Below are 21,096 nucleotides of genomic sequence, written 5' to 3' on the forward strand. Positions count from 1 at the left end.
AGGTCTTTTTTGTTAGCAACCCAAATGGAAAAAATAAATAATCAAACAAAAAAAAAAAAAATTGAAAGAAAGAATGTTGCCTCATACACTAACTTCTCCTTGTGTCTCTCTCTATCCTCATTTCTATAAAATAATATATCTTTCACTTAAGTAGACTGAATGATACGGTAACTCAGTTTCTAAGGAAGAAACACATTGTCTATGTGCCCTTGAACCTATGCAAGACCAGTGAAAAAAAATAAAAGACATCAATCAATGGGAATTTTTTTATTTTTTAGGAAATGGGATGGTTATTTCAGGGAAGCGCGTTTAGACATATGTTGCACGCAATCAAGCAAAGTTCTTTTTTCACAAAAACATAGTAAAAGAAAAGTTAACCAGTCATAGTGCAGCTAAGGGATTTCGTGGCCGGCAATCCAATAGACCAAGCATTTGGAATTATTACTTTTATCATTTATTTGCGAATGTCCGAAATACTCTTAAATTTCATAAACATTATCATAAGTTTTAATCAAAATATAAAATTATTATAAAAAAATAAAAGAGAAAATAATTTATTGTCCGAGAGAGTGTGCATGCACGTTTGTTGAAAAATACACCTCAGATTCCAAATCCTCTTACACGATTGGACGGCTGGGGTTTTAGAAAAGGTATCGATTCACCCCTTATTATTTCTAATATAAATTAAGAAAAAATAATAATAAATAATACTATTTAAAATATAATTATAAAAAAAAAAGGAGAGAGAAATTCTTTCACCTGCTTTTCGTCCCATCTTTCTTTACTTTCTTCTCCTTTTCATCCTGTTTTTCCTCTCTTTCCTTCTTCGACCTTTCTTCCTGTCATCTTTCTGTGTCCCTATAATACCACTCATTATTCCCTATAATATCCTTCGTATCATCTTCTCCAATAATTTCACCTTTTTCTTCTTTTCCTCATCACCAGATCCCACCATAAAAGCTTTCGATTTCTTCTAAAACTGGTTGTGGAATCCGTGACATTTTCTTTTGTTTCTGATGCAAAATTTCTATCTTTTTTTCTTTTGCATTTCGAGATATTTGATTAGATAATACCTTTTTGGATTGGGGTTTCTCCGTTTGATCTCTGTAAATGTTGTATGGTGCTCCGGGAATTAGGGTTCCGATCGGCGGCTGGTAAGTGGAGATATTAGGGTTTCTTCTTTTCTCCGGTGGATGTATATTGTTGGTGGTCGGTGCTTAGATCAGGGTTTGCTTGATCGAGGAAGAGGTTTTAGGGTTATGTTTCGTTGGTGGATGAAGGTTTTTGATATAAGGAGGGTTGATTGATTGATTGATTGATTGAATAAATTGTTGTTTTAGGGGATTCTGTTGCCATCAATTTGTTGGATATTAGTGGTTACGAAGGCATTTTGCGGTGGATCATTGACTAAAAGAAGGCATTTTTTTCCTATCATTTCTCCCATTTTTCTCTTCTTTTCTTCCGATTCACGGCGTGCTGGAACTGATGAACCTGGGTGTTTCTACTGGGATCTGAGGATTCGGTGGTTTTGGTGAAGGTGGAGGCTAAGCTAAGTTGCTTTCATCCTTAAGTGATTTGGAGTAAGGTATATATAACTGTATTTTATCATGGATCATGTCATTGGTGGGAAGTTTAAACTTGGGAGGAAGATTGGGAGTGGATCCTTTGGTGAGCTTTACCTAGGTATGGCGTGCATTGTTTGTCGGTTGCATTTTGGTATTCCTTTCAATTAATCCTATTTGCTTCATTTTTTTTTTTCTGAAATATCTGTTTTGTATTGGGTGGTTTAAATTTGATTTAGGCGTTAACATACAAAGTGGAGAGGAAGTGGCAATCAAATTGGTTAGTTGATACTCTTCTTTTCTGATGTTTCTTATTCGCATGGATTCAATAATTATTTATGTATTAGATATAGATATTAAATTTCATAGTGCGATATTTTTGTTTTTGATTAAACAAATTGAATTTATACCTTTGCAGTGATTATGCTGACATGGGCCATTAATTATGTAATCACAAACTGAACTCGGAAATTCCTCCCTGTTCTGTTCCTATATTTTGAAAAAGTTAGTGTTTGCTTCTGTTAGTTGAGTTTGTGGTCTTGTCAATAAACATGGTCTCATTACATCACACATACTCTGGCTTCAAAAACCATGTGACATTATTTGCATTCTAGTACCTTAAGCAAGTCGAGTACTAATATTTCCATGTTTGTTTATCATTGGTGCCTTCTTTTCTTCTCCAATGCCTTTGTTTTTCTTTCTTTCTTCAATTGTTTTCTGCGTTTGATACCCCTGGAAATATATTTAGGTCTTCTCTTGCTTTATTGATTGTTGGACAGAATTCTCCTCCAGCATGGATCTTGTTTATCTGCATTTTAATGTCGGTAGCTCTTTTAGTGCCACTGACAGAAATTTATTTTATTCGCACCCTTGTCCAACGCTTCATGTATGCTAATGTGAATTCAAGGAATGGAAGTTTTGTTGTACACAATTTGTATATTCTACATCACATTATTTTGAGGATAAGAATAATAGCGGGGGCACCTCAGGCCTTGCAAGAGTTCAGTATAAGGTCAACCAAAACCTGCTCGAACTAGCCACAACTCCAGGAAATATTTACTTGGCCTTTTTCTTAAACAAATGAATGTGTGATGGATACGTACCTGGCATTTTTTTGCTTTGGTCCCCTGGTCTTCCTCCCCCCCAACCCATCCTTATGCTAGCTTGTTCTTTGATGCAACATCAATCTTGCTATGTTTTTTTTTTCCTCAAGTACCATGCACCTAATATTTTTTTTACCATTACAAATTTCAGGAGCCTGTGAAGACCAAACACCCCCAGCTTCACTATGAATCCAAATTGTATATGCTTCTTCAAGGGGGAAGTAAGTTGGTTTTTCCCTTTTTCTTGTACTTTTCTTTTCCTAAAATGATAACTGGTTTACTTCTTGTTTAATAAATTAGGAAGTATGTTAGTATGTAAGAATGGCTTATTCTATTTGATAAACTGTCATAAAAAGGATATTATTATCTGATGCATCAAGTCATTTTTTTTCTGATTTTTTTTCCCCACTTTTTTCATGAAGCGGGGATTCCCCACCTGAAATGGTTTGGAGTCGAGGGTGAGTACAATGTCATGGTTATTGACCTTCTTGGGCCAAGCCTAGAAGACTTGTTCAATTATTGTAATCGGAAGTTCACATTGAAAACAGTGCTGATGCTTGCTGATCAGTTAGTAAGTTTTGTGATCTGGCACTTGATTTGGAGAAATTTAATACATGCAAAAGCTGTTATCTTGCCATGATTATCTTTTAAAATGTGTTTTTAGCTATTGGAGCTACAATCGGTAATTTTCCTTGCAATGTTTCTTCATGCAGATTAACAGAGTTGAATATATGCAATCGAGGGGTTTCCTTCACAGGGATATAAAGCCTGACAATTTTTTGATGGGTTTAGGGCGGAGAGCAAATCAGGTATTGCTTACAGTTACTATGTGAACATGGTAAATCAGATGTTGATGAGATCATTACATGGTTCTCGCATAGAAAATTAGATATTGATAAAATCATACATCCATAAGGACACATCCTTCCAGATTCAATGGGAGATTTAATTAGCCAGTGCTCCTTTGTTAGCATGAAGACAATGAAAAACAATAAATTTGAACTTGTGGATTTGTGTGTTTGTGCATGTGTGTGCAAGAGAAGCATGTTTGTGTATATTGCTATCTTGGTTGTGGGGCACTCATGAATTGGGAAAGAGCTGTAATAACTAGCAGATAGAGTTGTTCTATATTTTCTTTTAATGAGCTTCCTCTTTAGTGTTTAGTTTTTTTCCCCCGGCATTTCTATATTTATGGAAAAGTCAAAAATGCTGAATCATGTTCAGGTATCTGGGTATCCTAGTTGTGGGCCACCCATGAAGCCAAAGAGCTCAAATATCTGTGAAGAATTGTTCCTTTATTTTCTGTTCTTTTGATTGGCCGGGGGTTTAGAGTGTTTCCCCAAGTCATTAAACGTTATGGTCTGGTATACCCCACCTCCAAAAACATGCTACTGCTATGGAGAAAGTAGAATGCCACCTTGAACTGTCTGGTGTCAATACCAATGTGAATCTGATATTTAGCTCTGAGTTCACGCATGTCTTTTATTTTGATTCAGATTATGGTCAAACTTTGAATCATTTTGAATGTGGTAAAGGTAGCCAAATGCATAATTGCTATAGATTTGGAAGGAAAGAGGTTCCGAACAGCATTAATATTTTCTAAGTGTTGTAGGATCTTGAACATTTGCAATATTGATGCTAAAGTCTTGAGTAACTTTATTTTTTATCCACATTTGGTTTAACAATGATACTGTTGATAACTTTCCGGATATAGCTACTTGGCTAGACTGTTGACCGATCTTTAGGGTACCTAATTGGTCCCTATACCTGTTAGAAACTTCTTATGATAACAATTGTTCAGGGTTCCTAATTTGTGAACATCTGTTAGATTTGAACAGCATAATATTCCTCAGAAGTCATTGGTTTACCAAATACTTAGTTTTGAAATTGAACACATTTACATCTCTCTTCTGTGTAATGCCGGATTATTTATTTATATCCATTTTCATCTTCAATCTCTAGTTTAACCACTCTTTTACACAGGTATATATTATTGATTACGGCCTTGCCAAAAAGTATAGGGATCTTCAAACTCACAAACACATACCATACAGGTATATTTTTAGCTGTATTCAGAATCAATGATTTCTGGTTTATGCTTTTCCTGTTGCTGTCCTTGTTGATTTGCTTGTGTGCTCTAGTTGTTTGAATTTTATTTACAGATTTAAATGTAACTGTTTCATGCTTATCCTTCTGCTAGCCTTGTTTCTTTGCCTTTTAGCCCCAGTTTTGTTCGAAGTTTATGTTAACTAAATCGGCCTTTTATTTGAATTTAATGGTGGCACTTAGTCATTTTCCATGGTAAATTTGAGGGGCCTATACTCATGAATAGGCACAATTACACCTTTAATATCCTTTTCCCTTAACAGCATGTAATCTTAATTGAGAGCACTTTCCAATGGATTTGGAGGTTTATCAGTTTTGAAACCTGTAAGATGGAAGAAGCAAATATGCTAGAAGGGGAGAAAATATAGTAACTATATGGTGCTAGTAGTCATTCAGAAAATATAGTAACTGGAATGGTACTAGCAGTCATTCTTCTAATATTTGAAATTAAAATATAGAAATTTCTGAATTAGTGCATCACTAATGTTATCTAATCCAAAATAATATTAACATTGATCCATACAATAAAATGAGAATTGGAATTCCTAAATTGTATGTGCGTCCCAAAAACAAGAAACACCAAAATATGACTGACTGAACGATGAATTAAGAGATGGGCCACCTGACTATGAATGAAAGCTGAACTTACCAAACTTTTTATGTGTGTGCAAAAGAAGAAAGATCAAATTGGAGCCAAACCAGCGGCCGGAGTCACTTCTAATCCCGGCAGCCCCTTATACACCTTCATACCCATTAACCTTAATCAGTTAATTGCCCCAGCATTTGTTTCATATGGCCCAACATCAAATGTTTCTGCTATCTTCTGGGCATGCCTTGCATTGGTCCCCTATTGTTTATTTATTTATTTATTTTTTATGAAAACCTAGTCTATCGATTTAGAAGGTTGAGGCTTTCAAGCTGAAAAGCATTGCTCTTTGACTTTCAATGCAAGTTATTATTGAATGATCTTCCCTGGCCTTGTCTTGCGTCCTTATTCTTCGACCTTTTGAGGGCTTGGTCAGCAACATTTTGCTGGAAAATTGGGGGAAATATGTTGCAGTAGTTCCTTGAAAATGCTTCATCTTCTTGGGCAATAATGAAACTCTCAACTTGGTGTAAGAAGGTGTTATTGTTCTTAAACCCTTGTATTGCCACTTTCTTATGGGGTATTTTTCATCTTCTTTTGTTCACTTTATCCTCCATCTGCTACTTCGGATGCTGTAAAGGTTCATCATGATCTTAGGGCTGTAGTTTTGGTTTCAAAATGGAAAACAATATTCATTCCTTCATTGACATATTGAACATCAATTGATGGGATGGTTATGCCCAACATAATGTGTAACTTAAATTGGTAATATGGAAATCATTAATGTCCCAGTTCTGAAGTTCATAGCTTACGCGTAGCTTACCCGAATACACTATAGCTCTGATGCATCAGATTAAGGGAGGACATGATTGTTGGCACATTGATGTTGATTTTTAGCTTCGTTGCATTTCTTATTAATTTTGTTTTAGCTATTGTTCACAAACTTCATCATTTAAATTAATTATCTTTGAGACTCGTCAAATTCTATTGCAGGGAAAACAAGAATCTCACTGGAACGGCACGCTATGCAAGTATTAACACTCATCTTGGAGTTGGTGAGTAAAGGGGCCATGTCACTTTTTTCTCCAAAGTTGCCACTTTTTGTATGTTAGATGCATGAAATTAGGATGTACACTACAAGGAGAAAAAATGAACACCATCTAACAACCATGTATTCATGTAATCCTCATTAATTTCATTTTCCAAAAGCTGCTGGTGATGTAAACTTGAACAAGTAAGGAACTATGTTAAAAGATATCCTATTCTTGTGTATTTATCCTGGAATTGATTGGCCCAGGGCTTTAGAACTTCAATTTTTATTTTTTTTTTCATTCCATCCAAAGCCCCCAGCTTATAGCATGAGGCAAACTCAGCATAAGAATCTTTCCTACCCTAAGAATGGGCTTATGAAGTCTCCTTTTACAGTTACGATAATGGTATCAGATTTTGTCTAGATTATAATGGGGCTAATTTTCTTGCAGAACAAAGCAGGAGAGATGATCTGGAGTCCCTTGGTTACGTGCTTATGTATTTCCTAAGGGGAAGGTTGAATATATGTCCCAACTGCCCTTTACCCATTCCTTTCTCGCATTTCTTGCTTCATACTGGAATTTTCTATCAGGTCCTTATTTTTTTGTCATTTCATACATTCTTATTCTGTTTGTGTGATTGTTGTGCATCAGCCTTCCCTGGCAGGGGTTGAAAGCTGGGACTAAAAAGCAGAAGTACGATAAGATTAGTGAAAAAAAGATGCTAACCCCTATGGAGGTAATCTCCCTTTCCAACTGCCAGTAGAGCTTATGATAAAATCCACTTGGCTGGTGCTCTGACTGCGAGGCTCATCCATGCATTATTAAGTGATCTTGGAAATAAAAAATGCAGACTAATTGAATTTTCTTGAAATGCCGATATTATTCTAGGTGCTCTGTAAGTCATATCCTTCAGAGTTTATATCATACTTCCACTATTGCCGGTCCCTGCGGTTTGATGACAAACCAGATTATTCATATCTGAAGAGACTTTTCCGTGACCTATTCATTCGAGAAGGTAGATCCAAAGTTTTTTCTTAAAGCAAAATTGATGGCTGGAAGCCCTTTAAGATAGTGCTTTGTATTGTTAAATCCTTGACACATTAAGGAAGGAAGGGGTATTTTGTTTCTAAATTTAATTCTGACCATTATACTAGGGTGTGTCTTGACAATTTCATTTGTGCAGGTTATCAGTTTGACTATGTGTTTGACTGGACCATATTGAAGTATCCTCAGATTGGTGCCAATCCTAGATTACGCGTAGGTGTTTTTGAACTTTAAAATATGTATCTTTTTCCTGAGATTAATGTTTCTAAATATACTTCTTCTGTGTACTTTCAGCAGCCCAGTGGGAAAACAGGCCCAAGTGCTGGACCATCCGCAGAAAGACCGGAGAGAACTTCAGGTATGTTATGATACAATTAGGATTGTTCGGTTGGGCCTAGGAAGACTTTATTTTACCCAAGGATGGTTTTTATGGGCTTGGGATTTTATTGTGGGTTTATTGATCTAAATGGTCTCTTTGTGAGCCCACCACTTCGGATCCATCATTCGATCTGCAATATGTTATCTTTCTACCTTCTTGAGGTTGGGGTTGCACTTGCAAGTACTAATCTTTTTAAATTCTTGTTGAAAGTTAAGGGTTCTTTTTAACAGTTAGAGTTATTATAATTTAACATGAACCTACTAAATTGAGTTCTCCTTGTTATAAACTTATACCTTAGAAACCTCTAGAGCACCATATTTGTTTGCTTATACTATAATTATGAACTCTTAATGTAGTTAAAATTCAATGTAGAGGGACATCCCAAGCGTCCACTTTGTTTGATATATAGTAGATATTATTTTTACTAGTATTCTTAGGATATTTGTTATTGTTTATTTATTCGTGGAAGTTGTGAAGGTTGTTGCGAAGAAGTGTATCTTACTTCACTATGTAAAGGGCATTACAATGTTATGTCTCAATATGAGTGTCAATCAAACTACCACTTGGAAGTTGTGAATGTTGTTGAGAAGAAGTGTATCTTACTGCACTATGTAAAGGGCATTACAATGTTATGTTGTTGCCCGTATGTGATACATATTTTCAGGAGCCCAGGGGAGGGGCCAAATGTGAAACTCTTTTTTGGCGATGCTTTTCAGTTGTTGGTATTTATATTGATTCTTCAAAAATACATGAATTTGCTTAGGCTCTTGGATGACTGAAATGTCCGTTTTATTTGTTTCATCTAGTTGGACAGGAGATTCGAGATAGATTCTCAGGCGCAGTTGAAGCATTTGCCAGAAGAAACGGTTCAGGTCCAGGTCTACATGGTGATCACTCCAAGCACAAGAATTCTGAGGATGTACCATCCTCCAAGGATGTTGTAAGAAGTCTCCGCCAAGAACTCATCGTTTATCAATGTGTAATGTGAAAATAATTCAGTCTTGCAATCTTGCTTTCCCTAAAATTTGTTCAGACTACTTTTGGTCCCTAAAGAGCAACTATGGAATTGAGTGAATATAACAAGGCATTTTTGCGCTGCCTTTATCATCTGACCTTTTAATTTTATGTGACCTTGAGTGATTCTCCTTTACAAGGTCCTATCGATGAACTTATATTGATGGTTTACCACTTTGAGCCACCTTGATGGCGGGTCTTGGCAAACCAAGTATTGGATTGGTTTGCACAGCACATGGATTAGACATCTAGTTTAGTGTCTTATCTTAACCATATGACCCAAAATGTATTGAGCAACCCTACTATTAATGGTTGAACCAAAACTACCAAAATTTAGTTTTTCCATAGCTCAAAATTTTCACATGAGGATTGCATATGGACGGAAACTTCTAAGATATGTAGATGACCATTTTTTCATGTAACATTTTAGCACAAAGTGCCATGTGTGTGTGTGTGTGTTAGTTTTTGTTTATGCAATTGATTTTATAATGAAATCAAAATCTGAAAGTGTTGGCATATTCAAATAAGTCTTACTTTTGTGCTGTTTCCACATCCATTCTCAATTGATTTAAAGGATCAATGGTTGTTTTTTGAGTGTAGACAACTCAGGATGTTGATATTATTTGTTATTGATTTTGTCAGCAACCTGATTCTGAAAGAGGACGCACTTCTTCCTCTCGGAATGGCAGCTCATCGAAGAGAGCTGTTATCTCAAGCAGCCGACCGAGCTCCTCTGGTGAGCCCAGTGAGAGTCGATCAGGTCGGATGGTCTCAAGCAGTGGCCGCATGTCCACAACCCAAAGGATCCAACCTGGATTCGATTCCAAGTCATCATCCCTTGCACGTGCTGCTGCCGCAAGAGGTGCTCGTAATGACACTTTGCGGAGCTTCGAGCTCCTCTCATTGGGGACAGAGAAGAGGAAGTAAAGGAGATCCACATGGTAAGAAGAGATAACTTACTGATCAAGGGGAAACCCCCTTGCTGTTTCTCTGAGTTCTGAGCATTTATCGTCTTTCCTTTGTATATGCAAATATGAGTTGGGGTTTCTTCACAGCTGAAGCTCGATGGGCTCCTCTTTTGAAAACATTTTCAGTTACCTTTAGTCAGAGAGGCTCACGCCATTATATTGTTGTAGACTCATCCAAGAAAGGGAAAATTCTCAAAATTCTCACCCTAGGGAATTTTCATTGTATCTGAAACTTGGGTAGTTGTAATAACCACAGGTGCCATTCATGTTTAGGTACCTTGAACAATCCACCAATATTTTTTTCTGGGTTTATTCATGTTTGATCATATCCTGACAGCTGCACACAGATTTGTGATTATAAGGATGGTTTTCGATGTGTGGTGCGATCACTTGATCTGTTAATGTAATCAAAGTACTTTGTAAAGTATTCAATTTATCTGTTACTTGATTAATGAAAATGTAGTCGCCATGTAACCGGGCATCTGAACCTGATGACATTGCCATTCCGGAGTGGGCTAATTATGGAGCATTTCTAGGGTTCATGCTGAATCTATCAGAGTACAGTTGATCAGGAACATAATTGGATCAGAATTGGTTGGATCTGATTCAGAGACCAATTCCTTGTTTCAAAACCCTGTTCCAATCCTGATGTGGATCAGCCTTTATCACTCTAGATTGGATTGTTATACCCCTGGTAACATTTTTTTAACCTTTTTACGCTTCATCTATATTGATCTATTGATACGGTACGGGCTGAGAATTGAGATTGATGTCAGTTGATATTGATCTGATTCAACTGATTCAGGCCGATCCAATTCAAAGGAACCCAGCCATGTAAAATGTATCATTACTAATTAAGGTAAGAAATTTTATAGTTTATACAATCACATGGAGTAATGGATACAAAAATTTTTTTATTAAGTTAAAATTCTTCACTTCCCTTCCCTTTATGTTTCCCTTGAATTTTGAAGGAATAGGTAACCATCTAGATTGGACATATATCAAACTCTAGGGCCTATTTCAACTGTATGACCCATAGTGTAATTGATGTTCATATATGTTTCTGTGTTATCACCCGTAATCCGTTGTTAAAAGGTTGGTATTTCAGTTAAGAATGAAATGATGATTTGGCGGACATGTCAACAATATGGGATATCAAATGCTAAGGAGAAGTAGAATCCTGAGAAAGAATACCAAAACCTAATTCCTTGCTGAGATTAACGATAATGACCCATACTGAAAAGATACGACGTTGGACTAATTTAAAGACATTGGGCAATTTACTTTATACTTAATCCATGGTCAAAGTTCTAGTTTCATATTGGTCAATTAGCCCTACCCAAACAAATCTCTATTGGTTGATCAAAGAGTGAAACCATGTGTCAATCAGCTTCATATGCAGAGCCAAGATGAAGCATCCTTTAGGTAGCCTATTGGCCATGCAATATGAGCCATGTAGAGGGATGATGAGGCCACTAGGGCCACTAGACAGATAATATTCAATTCGGACTGAACACTTTGTAAGATTTTATAATTAATTTATCTCAATCGTATAATCCATTATGTATTAGATCCTTTTCTTAAATATTATCCGCTAATAAGTAACAATCAAAGCCAAAACATGGTATTATGAGAAAATGAGAATGTTCCTTCGAAGGAATCATCAACGATTGTTGGGGCTAGAGCTTTGTCAAAGCTTTCAATCGCAAGATGCTCACTTGATAAACACAGCTTTAACGTTCTCTCTAAATGTTCAGAGGTGACCTGATCCATTGTTGAAGACATCTACCAAGGTGGTGATTAACAACCCGATTCTGTGGTTAAGCTCATTCAGATCTGAAGAAAGGAATGTTAACCGGAACTGCAATCCTGCACCCACACATAGGGGCCACGAAATGGCCACCTTGCTCCCCTTTGTATGTCTCGACACATGCTTTCATTGGCCTCATGCTGGCAGAGGGACTAGACAACTAAGTAACATTCTCTCTCCCTTCTTAATAGCTTTGAATCATGATTTGACCACATTATGTACTCGTCGTATTGAGCTGAAAATTTACAAATGAGATGGGTATAAGATCCTCTATAACTTGAACCTGACCATGTTCACTATTTCTTGCTACATGGAAACTGGTGAACTGTACAAAGTTCACCTACCTTGGTAACATTAGGGTTTCCCAGTAAATATTAAAAAAAAAAAAAATTTTAAAATTCCATGTTGTCAAAATTTGGATAGGGACTTCCCTAGCGCGTGGTTAGAGCAATGAGGAAGAACTCGGGTACATGACGTCAGAAAATAACAATGGTTTTTTTTTTTGGATCAGTATGACAGACATTTTCTGCTTAACCCTATCTTTCGTGTAAAGGCTAACAACATTTTAATCAATTGGGTCAAAACTATTGCCTATAAGGCAATGACTAGGAAAACTCTGATCAAAGATACCAATGCTATGCACACAACTTACTTTGATGTTTAGTTTTTTTATATTTTCTTTTTCCCAAAAAAAAACTTCCGTAGCACATGGCAGAAAATTGAGCTGCATCAAAGAACTAGATATAACAGAATTCCTTAAGCTTGTTTTGAAACAATACACATTGAACTTCGAAACTTTTGACACACAGAAACCTTATCATTATATTAGGCTCAAGTGGTGCCTACCTTTACATGTTTTAGAGTTTTGATCATAAAACGATTTCTTGAATCATAAAACCAAGCAAAAAACTTAGAACTAACAATTTTCAGTTCTTTTTCTTCTATACAATCCAAAAAATATGACCAATGGCAGCTTAGAAGAGTCATAAGTATAAGCTGCACAAAACATACAGATGTTGAGATGTATTATTAACTGTAGCTGGGTTTCATGCTCAAAAGTGATGCAGAAATGGGCCACGTCTGAATAAATCTAACCCAAGCAGTCACTGGGAAACCGTTCTGGAGCGATACAATGAATTTGATTCTCCTCGGGCCATTGTCGTTGAGGGCATGTGCATAGTATTGCTGAGAATAAAAAACTCCAACAATGTAAAAGGAGTCTTCTTATCGACAATTCGACACAAGGCAACATATACAATACATATTATTGCCAAACACTGTATAATCTAACGCCAGAATTTATCAAATCACAAGGAGAAGTTAAATGCATACTGAATCTCCGGTTCACGGATTTCTAAGGGCTGCTAACCTCTTCTCAAGCTCATCCACACCGGAACTGCATGACAAGAAATACATTAAAGATAAACCTGAGTAAAATTCAAGGATGATAGAAACTTGATAAGTACCATAGACCAGTCAGCGAAGCTTACGAGGATGATCAGTACATTAATTTTTTTAGTAGAAGATAAGGAAACAGCCAAAAGGGTTGTAATAGGATGACGAAAATTACAAAGCAATGCAAATAAAGCACTTAACCCCAGCAACCAGAATCACCGGCAATAACCCAGTAAGCTAACCATGATCACAGTATTAGGATTCATGAAGCAATTAAATGCACTTTCAAAACAGGATTAGAGTCTTGTTAATATCCATTTTTTTAGGGGCTCTGTATTGTACGTACCTATCTATGAAAATTGTTAACAGTAAAAGAGCATACAGTGAAACTCATCAGCATGTAGATAAGACAAGAAAATGCTCGAACACCAATTAATGATCCGAAATGGCTCCATGGAGTAGTTGAACATGGATATTGACAAATCGAGGTGCACTACAATACTATTCCAAAAGGAATCAGCGTCCACCAAATGCTGACACCAGCTTCTCTCCCCCTAAACCTCCATTCTCAAAACCACATTTCCCAATGTTTTAAACTGAAAAACTACATCAAAAAGTTCCTCCCTTTTCCCTGGGCCTCAGTTCCCCACCCATCAGCACCGTGCACCCTCATGGACTAAAGTGGTTTAAGAATACGTTTAATAATAGATAAACAAATTGTATGCCCAACAATATTAAACTATTTGAAAATGTTTCTTCAGACATGCCTAGAATATGTCAACAATTGTGCGATACCCTTTTTGCCGTGAGTATAGCAAAATAACAAGAGTTGTGCATGTACACTTGGTTGGTCTATGTAAGTGTGTTGTGAGTGTGGTGTCAAACAAGTAATAGTACACATACATATGTAGTTAAGTACTTGGTCTGAAGAATGATGGGCCTATAGTCCTGGTGTAGATAAACCAATACTTCTCTAATTAGTATCTAATCTTTAATTGCATAATCTATGGACCAAGGATCTGATTTACTGCACCACAACCATGAGGTCACATGTTGAATCCAAGCTTAGCCACCCAAAGAAATAATGGACTGCATAGATCCTCAATTTGCTGCCAGACTAGTTTGGCATTAGTTGTTGTTGATTAATTAGTATTCATATTTATGCATCTCATCTCAGATTTTAGCAGGCTATCAGTCAACACATTTTCCTACAATTTTTTTCAATATGTAACAGTTTGTAGAAATTCTAAAATCATCTTGCAGTGACGAAAAATTCATTATTCACAACCTGCACATAATAGAATGTTTAACATACTTCCAGGAAGAAGCCAAAAGAAAATGTATAAACTCAACATACCTCCCAACATCCTCAACCTTCTTTCCTGCAACTCTCCCTTTGGGAGCTGCTGATAACTGTTGACAGGTCCAGGACAACCCACATAAGCTTAACAGTTTACAGAATAGAATGTATCGACAGAAAATGACAAGAGAACAGCACAGCACAGGACAGCATATTAATAGTACTACTAACCTGTGATGCAACATCAACACCAATTTCATCTAGCACCTGCAGGGGGAAAAGAGAAAAAACAAAAAAAAAACAAAAAGAAACAGGGCAAAAGAGAGTAAAAGTGAGAAGAAGTCGGAATAAAGGCACACAAACACATTAGGACAAAAGATACTGAAAGAAACACTCAGTTGGAAGCCATGCTTTACTGCACTGTTAATATGCTCATGCTGGAATACAAACAAGCAAGCTCTTGATAACCATACCCATTATACCTAAGTTGCTATAGATCTAAACCAGATAGATGGACATGTTTAATTCTTATTCCAACCTTTGACCTTTCTTCTTCTTTTTTTTCTTTTTTTAATTGATAAATTAACCTTTTTCTTTTTTACACGTCAATCTTTTAGCTCTAAGCTGGAACTAAGATACTCCACTTAGGCCCTGTTTTAAGCCATGCCCCACATCCAAGAGGGTACCTCCAGATATAGAAGACACCCAGATGATGTCTACTAAGAATTATGAAGTACACCTCAATTATAGAAGACCAACAGATCCAAATATTTTTCCCATAATGGGACCAAGCAAAGGAAGTTGCAGGTCCTACCTGATTTGTTAGCTCCTCGGTTTCATCTTCAGCCTCATCATTGTCCAAGGCATCATCTATCGTATCTGACATCATTTCAGTCTGCACACAGGAGGTATTAGAGTGGGAATCACAAGTTTGCAAGCCAAGCAGCAAGATATACTTCCAACCGCAAACCAACAAACATAATTTTACCGTCATGTCCATTTGTGCGGATTGCTTCTGGAATTCTTGCATCACCTTCATCTGCTTTGCAGGTGTGAGTTGCTGCAAATGGAAACAATACAGTAAGCAGAAAAACCAGACAGATAAAAGAAGCAAAAGAAAAATGCAAATCAACAGATTATGTTAGGTCCCATCAAATATGAAAATTGACACATTAAAAGAATATCAAGTGAAAAGGGCCAAGGAAGCATATTTATTGCCAGACCTTATTCATAGCTGCCATTGCATTACTTGCACCCTTAATCCCAGCAGCAACTGATGTGTTAGCATGCACTGCCTACATATGGGGACAAAAAGTGTTAAGATGGCAATGCATGACCCAAAAAAAAAAAAAAAAATGAATGAACGGAAGAACAAATCCTTTAAGATGGATTCTGTAATGCACCTGTGTGTGAATTGCGATTCCTCGCATTTGAGCTCGACTACTCTGCAACTTGGCAATTTGCTGCCTCAGCCTGACAAGCTGACGGGCAAGAATTTTAGTTGCTGCCTGCAAAATACCAAAAATCAAATAAAATAGACAATAAAACAAAATTTGCAATAGGACACAATCGGAAAATTTTTCAATCACTTTAGCATTGCCAACAATAGTTGGGATATATCAAGTCTCCTTTTGTTTGAAAACAAACTAGGGAATGAACACTAAGAAGCTACCTCATTTCCCGTTTTGGCAGTCTTCTTTATCTCGGCAAGAAGTTTCTTTTCCTGTCACAATGGTGGCCCAAGTTAAATCTAGAATCAATTTGAAAATAGAAACATCATTTAAAAGTTCTTCACATACTTCTAATTGCAATGTGCCAATCTCCCTCTCGATACCTGAAACCAAGAGAAATATCCAAACAACAAAATGGTATAAGTGTTAAATCAGCCTCAAACTCCAATAACAGAGACATGTTTCTAAAAGGTCACTCAACCACAGAGGAAAATTCACTTCATTTCCTCCATAAATATGTCTTGTAGATGGAAAGTGTCAACAAAATACAACAAATCTGAAACAGAATTAAAGATACAGACAACATCAATGAACTGCCACCGTGGCCTGTCAGATGTAACTCACATTTTTCTGTTTTCCTGCATACAATATCCTATCAATTTTTAGGCATGTGAGGTTCTGTACTTTAAAATAAAGGGTTTTGTTTTCTATGAGAAGCAATCAACTGACATATGGTGATAAATAATCACCAAAAAGAGGTCTAAATTCCAATAAGCTGCCACCGTGGCCTATCTGACAAGACATAACTCACATGTTTTATTTTCCTGCATACAACATCCTATCAATTTTTAGGCATGTGAGGTTCTGTACTTCAAATTAAAGGGTCTTGTTTTTCTATGAGAAGCAATCAACTGACAAATGGCAATACATAATCACCAAAAAGGGAAAAATTTTAGACCCCCTTTAAAGTTAATAAATGAAGATCATTCATTTAAATGACCAAGTGGTCATGGGTTTGAGCCAGGAAACAACCTGGTAAGATTGATTGGCCTACCCTTGTCAGTCCTTCTCCAAGTATCACCACACATGGCTCATCCACGTGGAAGCATTCCACCAAGTCGGGGATATGCCAAGCTCCTTCCGTCTTACAAGAACACACTAGGCTTCAAGCATACAGACATGGTGATCCAGGAGGTTGACTTTCAGAATCCTAGGCCCCCCCAAGTTTCCATAACTTTAGCAAGGAAGGGCCTAGCCTTTTCATACTCAAACATCTCATTCTAATGGGTATCAAGTTCCACCAAATCTTCAAAAAATCAGAGGCCAAGAAACTGACAGGCGAAAGCTGTACCAAGAACCTTATCCAATTGTGTAGATTTTACCACTGAAGTTTTTTGTACTACTTCTGGAGTCGTATACTTTTACATTACCCAATGTTACAGATCTGTTCTGCCTTCACCAGTATCCAGTATATTTTTTGTTTTTTGAAACAATTTAACTGACAAAGATTTTAGGCACCACTGCCAACAGAGAGATTTTTTTCTTTTCAATGATAACTACTGAGGGACAAAATTCTGCACGATCAACATCCAACTTTCTCACTAACATATTCATGATTTGCAGCAATCATCATAAAAAGTTGGTCCCTGAAGTTAACTGCAGTTTATCCAATGGGAAACAAGAATTGGAAGAAGAAACAAAAAATTTCCTTCAAGCAAGCGCAGTCACTTAATCACTCTATTTCTTCCCTTAGTGCAACGAACTTCAAAGTTACTCCACAGAGTCATAGAATACTCATTAAAGGACACCACTAACACTTGGCAACAATTGCAAAGTAACCATCTGGAACCCTCTCGACATTCTTTAAGGAACATGAAATAGGAACTAATTCTTCAACGCTAAGAGACGAGAGTGTCCCTGAGGTTCCTTTTTTTTTTTTTTTTGGTGAAATGTGTCCCTGAGGTTCAAACCATATCAAGCTAAGACTCTTCTAGCAGACAATTCCCAAGTAGATCACCACACAAAATTAATCTATTGCAAATAAAACTCCAATACCATTGTTATCCATAATCAGATAAGAATTTTCCTATCATGATTACTGCACTTCTTGCAAACCACTCACTCTATATGCAGGACACCGCACAATTCTGACAGAATTAAGAACCAACCTTAACCCATTTAGAGAAAGGAGACCATGATTACTCAAAGTGAGTGTAATTACCACAACAAAATCTTGCAAAAATGAAGGATTGTACATGATAAGTCTAACAAAGCCTAGTCTTCCATTATTTTCTAATCCTTTACAGTAACTTGATAGGAAAAATTTTACCTCTTGTGGCATGGGACATTTCCTTCTTACTCTCACGAAGCGCATCTGCAAACAAAAAGCAAAATAATGAAGTAGAAGAGGGAGAGAGGAACACAATCATATATAAATAAATGCAAATTCAAAGAGTAAAATTAATGAAAATGATCAGATAAACCACCAGAAACCAAAAAAAGAGCAATTTTAAGCAAAAAAAAAAATCAACCGAACCGTGATTGAGACATTAAATATGCAAAACACCAGACGGAAATAAATGAAATTGAGTAGCAAAAAATATAATGTTGGAGACATTTCAAATTACTTCACAGATAATGGAGCAGAAATGACCAAAAAAAAACTAGGGCACAAACCTCTCGCTGTAGGTTTTTTCGCGAATATGTTCATTGTCGATCAAAACGATCCCTGCAATAGATGGGAGCTTCCAATAGAGTCGAAACTGGAGGGGAAGATCGAATTTTGCAATATTTTTAACGGGTGGATTGCAAATATAAAGGTAGTCGACTCTGTCTTGCAACTTGCAAGTTCGAGGAAACCACTTATCGCGGACTCACGCCAGGACCCGTGAGGATAACGCGGTTTTTTAATTATATATTTATACCTTTTGGTTTTAATAATAATTTCCCTAGCACTCAGAAATAAATTTTTAGTGCAAAAATCAAAACAAACTATTTCTCGCGTCTAAACCGTGTCTTTTTCTCATCACCTGCGCTACTTGGCTGAGTTACGCACCCACATCCAATCGAATAACTAGAAAAGGGATAAAGTTTTCCTTGACTACAAGGCGAAGTTCATGGTGTGATCCAAGGTCCGAGAATCCCACACTCTCTCCTTCCCCCTCTCCATGCCTACATGAATAGATTCACATTCACCATGAGTGTAGGGAAACTCTATCCTTTAAAAAATATTCATTAAATATTTATAAATAATGCAATGGCATGGACTTATTATTTACGATGATCCCCCACCATTTATTTACAAAGACTCACGTTTCCAAGTTAGATGATGCACCCATGACCCATACGTATAGCATATGACACTTTTTTTTTTCTCTAATCATATGACAATAATTTGTAATTTTATACTTTTTTTTATTTGATAGATATAGTAAATAAAAAATAATAATAATAATAATTATAAATTACATTTAGATGGTTTTTTGACGATGGTTATGCCAAAGATGAATAATCTATGATTTGTTTCTCATGTGGGTATTCATGGATGCTAATCATGTGACGAAATATGAGAGTAAAAGGAAATAAGTACAACCCATAAGTTAGGAAAATCCTAACAAAATGGGGTCGACTACATGGATTCTTGCCTTCTAATAAATTCTATCCAAGGTCATAGTGGGCACAAGACCAAAGCTATGCATGTGCTTCGTCTATTATAAAAAAAGAGAGATTAGTGAAGGTGGGATTTGATGCCAATTCATTGCAATTAAAAACGAATGACCTTATCAACTATGTTAATCGACACTTTTCATGATTTGGTAAGGTTGGATCATTTAAGTTATGTTGTCCTCAATGCAACCCTCGTTCAAAATTCATAATGAATTCTTGAGATAAAGAAGTTTTTTTTTTAATGCAATTAATTGTAGTTGGCATGACCTTGCCAAACTATCTAATGTAATGTTTCAACATTCAACACTCATGTTAAATGCAGCCAATTGACAGGGAATTTTAGATGTTTTCATGAATTAATATTTGTGAATCATTTAGTATAAAAAAATATAATTATTATAAATTATTGGATTTTCATAAAATCAAACGAGGTGTAAAGCATGGGATTTTTTAACTAGGTGGCATTGTTTTGACTATCAAATTGATCCACATCACATTTACACCTATTTTTAAAATCACACTTGTATTATAACATGGAAGCGGAATAATTATTATGACACTTCACAAATACCCTTGATGAGAACATTGTAAAACATTGTGAGACATGGAAGTCCATTCCACATCTTTTTCTATATAACTTATCTATAATTTTATAACGTAAGTTACACATTGACAATCTTTAGTTGGGTATAAGCATGTGTGTTTTGATTTGAAAATTTTCAACTTAAACATGACCATTTATCTCATAAATGTGATGGGATTCCACTACCTATGAGAAGAAAACCTCCAAGATCAGCAATAATCAATCATACTCGATCACAAATAAGTTAAAAATTGTTCATAGTTCTAAAAGCTACACAACTAACAAAAAAGACCATTTCGTTAGTAGGCCTTAGCCAAAATCTAGTGTTGGAGATGATATCGCAAACATCTAAAAAACAGGGGATTACGCTCAATGTTATGTAAATTTATATACTCTCTCTTACTGTTGTAGATATGTACTTTGTCCTCTCTTAATGTTTCTTTTTTTTCTTTGCATTCAAAAATAAAATAAAAACCAACCTAAGGCTCTCTTTGGTTTGATTTCTATTTGTATTTATCTGACCTATTTCTATTTTTATAGTTATTTGGTATGATTTATAATGCTTATTTTTATTTATTATAAATTAAAATAAGGGTAATTTATAGTGCCACCCCTTAGAGAATGCCATTATTATAAGAACACCCCCTATGGAATATCAAATTAGACTCAGACCCCCTGTCGTCAGTCGCTATTATGCAATATACCTTATATGCTGATGTTAATCACTATATTTTTTTTAAAATACCAAAATGCCCTTATTAAATGTGAAGTACCTAAACTACCCATCTAAAAGTCCCCATCCCCAAATTGATAGATACTATATGCTTTGACCTTGATACCTTCACGTTCGGAGTACCGATGATCGTCAGAGCACCTGTGATCAATCACTATTATATGTTGTGGTTGCAGAAAAGCCCAAACACCTTCATTGTCACCTTCTTCTTCTTCTTTGCTTCCGTCTGTATCTCTCTCACTGGAATTTGAGAGTGCTTATGAGTTGAGAAAATCAAGGGTTTGGCATCGTGTTGGACTTGAACAATGAAGGTTTTGGGCTTCTCTACAACTGAAACAAAGATACGAAGGGAAGCAAAGAAGAAG

General features: G+C 36.2%; 2 protein-coding genes across 6 annotated transcripts; one reads left to right on the forward strand and one right to left on the reverse strand.

Moving 5' to 3' along the window:
• Positions 1 to 772: 772 nt before the first annotated feature.
• LOC122069335 (casein kinase 1-like protein 10) lies at positions 773 to 10,267 on the forward strand. 4 transcript variants are annotated; one of them, XM_042633318.1, is made up of 14 exons: positions 773 to 1,683; positions 1,802 to 1,842; positions 2,817 to 2,886; positions 3,088 to 3,236; positions 3,379 to 3,474; positions 4,649 to 4,719; positions 6,351 to 6,412; positions 6,839 to 6,902; positions 7,040 to 7,124; positions 7,277 to 7,403; positions 7,572 to 7,645; positions 7,730 to 7,790; positions 8,618 to 8,790; positions 9,468 to 10,267. In XM_042633318.1, the coding sequence occupies exons 1-14, from the start codon at positions 1,608 to 1,610 to the stop codon at positions 9,750 to 9,752; spliced, it is 1,434 nt and encodes a 477-aa protein (XP_042489252.1). In that variant the 5' UTR covers positions 773 to 1,607; the 3' UTR covers positions 9,753 to 10,267. The 4 variants fall into 4 exon arrangements, with proteins under 4 accessions (XP_042489252.1, XP_042489251.1, XP_042489254.1 ...); XM_042633317.1 differs by having other exon boundaries at positions 774 to 1,683; positions 7,727 to 7,790; XM_042633320.1 differs by having other exon boundaries at positions 776 to 1,683; positions 8,618 to 8,751.
• Positions 10,268 to 12,385: 2,118 nt separating this feature from the next.
• On the reverse strand, positions 12,386 to 18,653 carry LOC122069336 (vacuolar protein sorting-associated protein 2 homolog 3-like). Of its 2 annotated transcripts, none has more exons than XM_042633322.1 (12): positions 18,426 to 18,653; positions 18,079 to 18,123; positions 16,098 to 16,132; positions 15,971 to 16,021; positions 15,702 to 15,806; positions 15,522 to 15,593; positions 15,287 to 15,358; positions 15,113 to 15,193; positions 14,530 to 14,565; positions 14,356 to 14,411; positions 12,936 to 12,999; positions 12,386 to 12,823 (listed from the first exon to the last, which is right to left on the reverse strand). In XM_042633322.1, the coding sequence occupies exons 1-11, from the start codon at positions 18,457 to 18,459 to the stop codon at positions 12,948 to 12,950; spliced, it is 639 nt and encodes a 212-aa protein (XP_042489256.1). In that variant the 5' UTR covers positions 18,460 to 18,653; the 3' UTR covers positions 12,386 to 12,823; positions 12,936 to 12,947. The 2 variants fall into 2 exon arrangements, with proteins under 2 accessions (XP_042489256.1, XP_042489255.1); XM_042633321.1 differs by having other exon boundaries at positions 12,386 to 12,788; positions 18,426 to 18,652.
• Positions 18,654 to 21,096: the final 2,443 nt, after the last annotated feature.

The sequence above is a fragment of the Macadamia integrifolia genome, unplaced genomic scaffold (genome assembly GCF_013358625.1).
Source record: "Macadamia integrifolia cultivar HAES 741 unplaced genomic scaffold, SCU_Mint_v3 scaffold585, whole genome shotgun sequence".
NCBI classification, from domain to species: domain Eukaryota; kingdom Viridiplantae; phylum Streptophyta; class Magnoliopsida; order Proteales; family Proteaceae; genus Macadamia; species Macadamia integrifolia.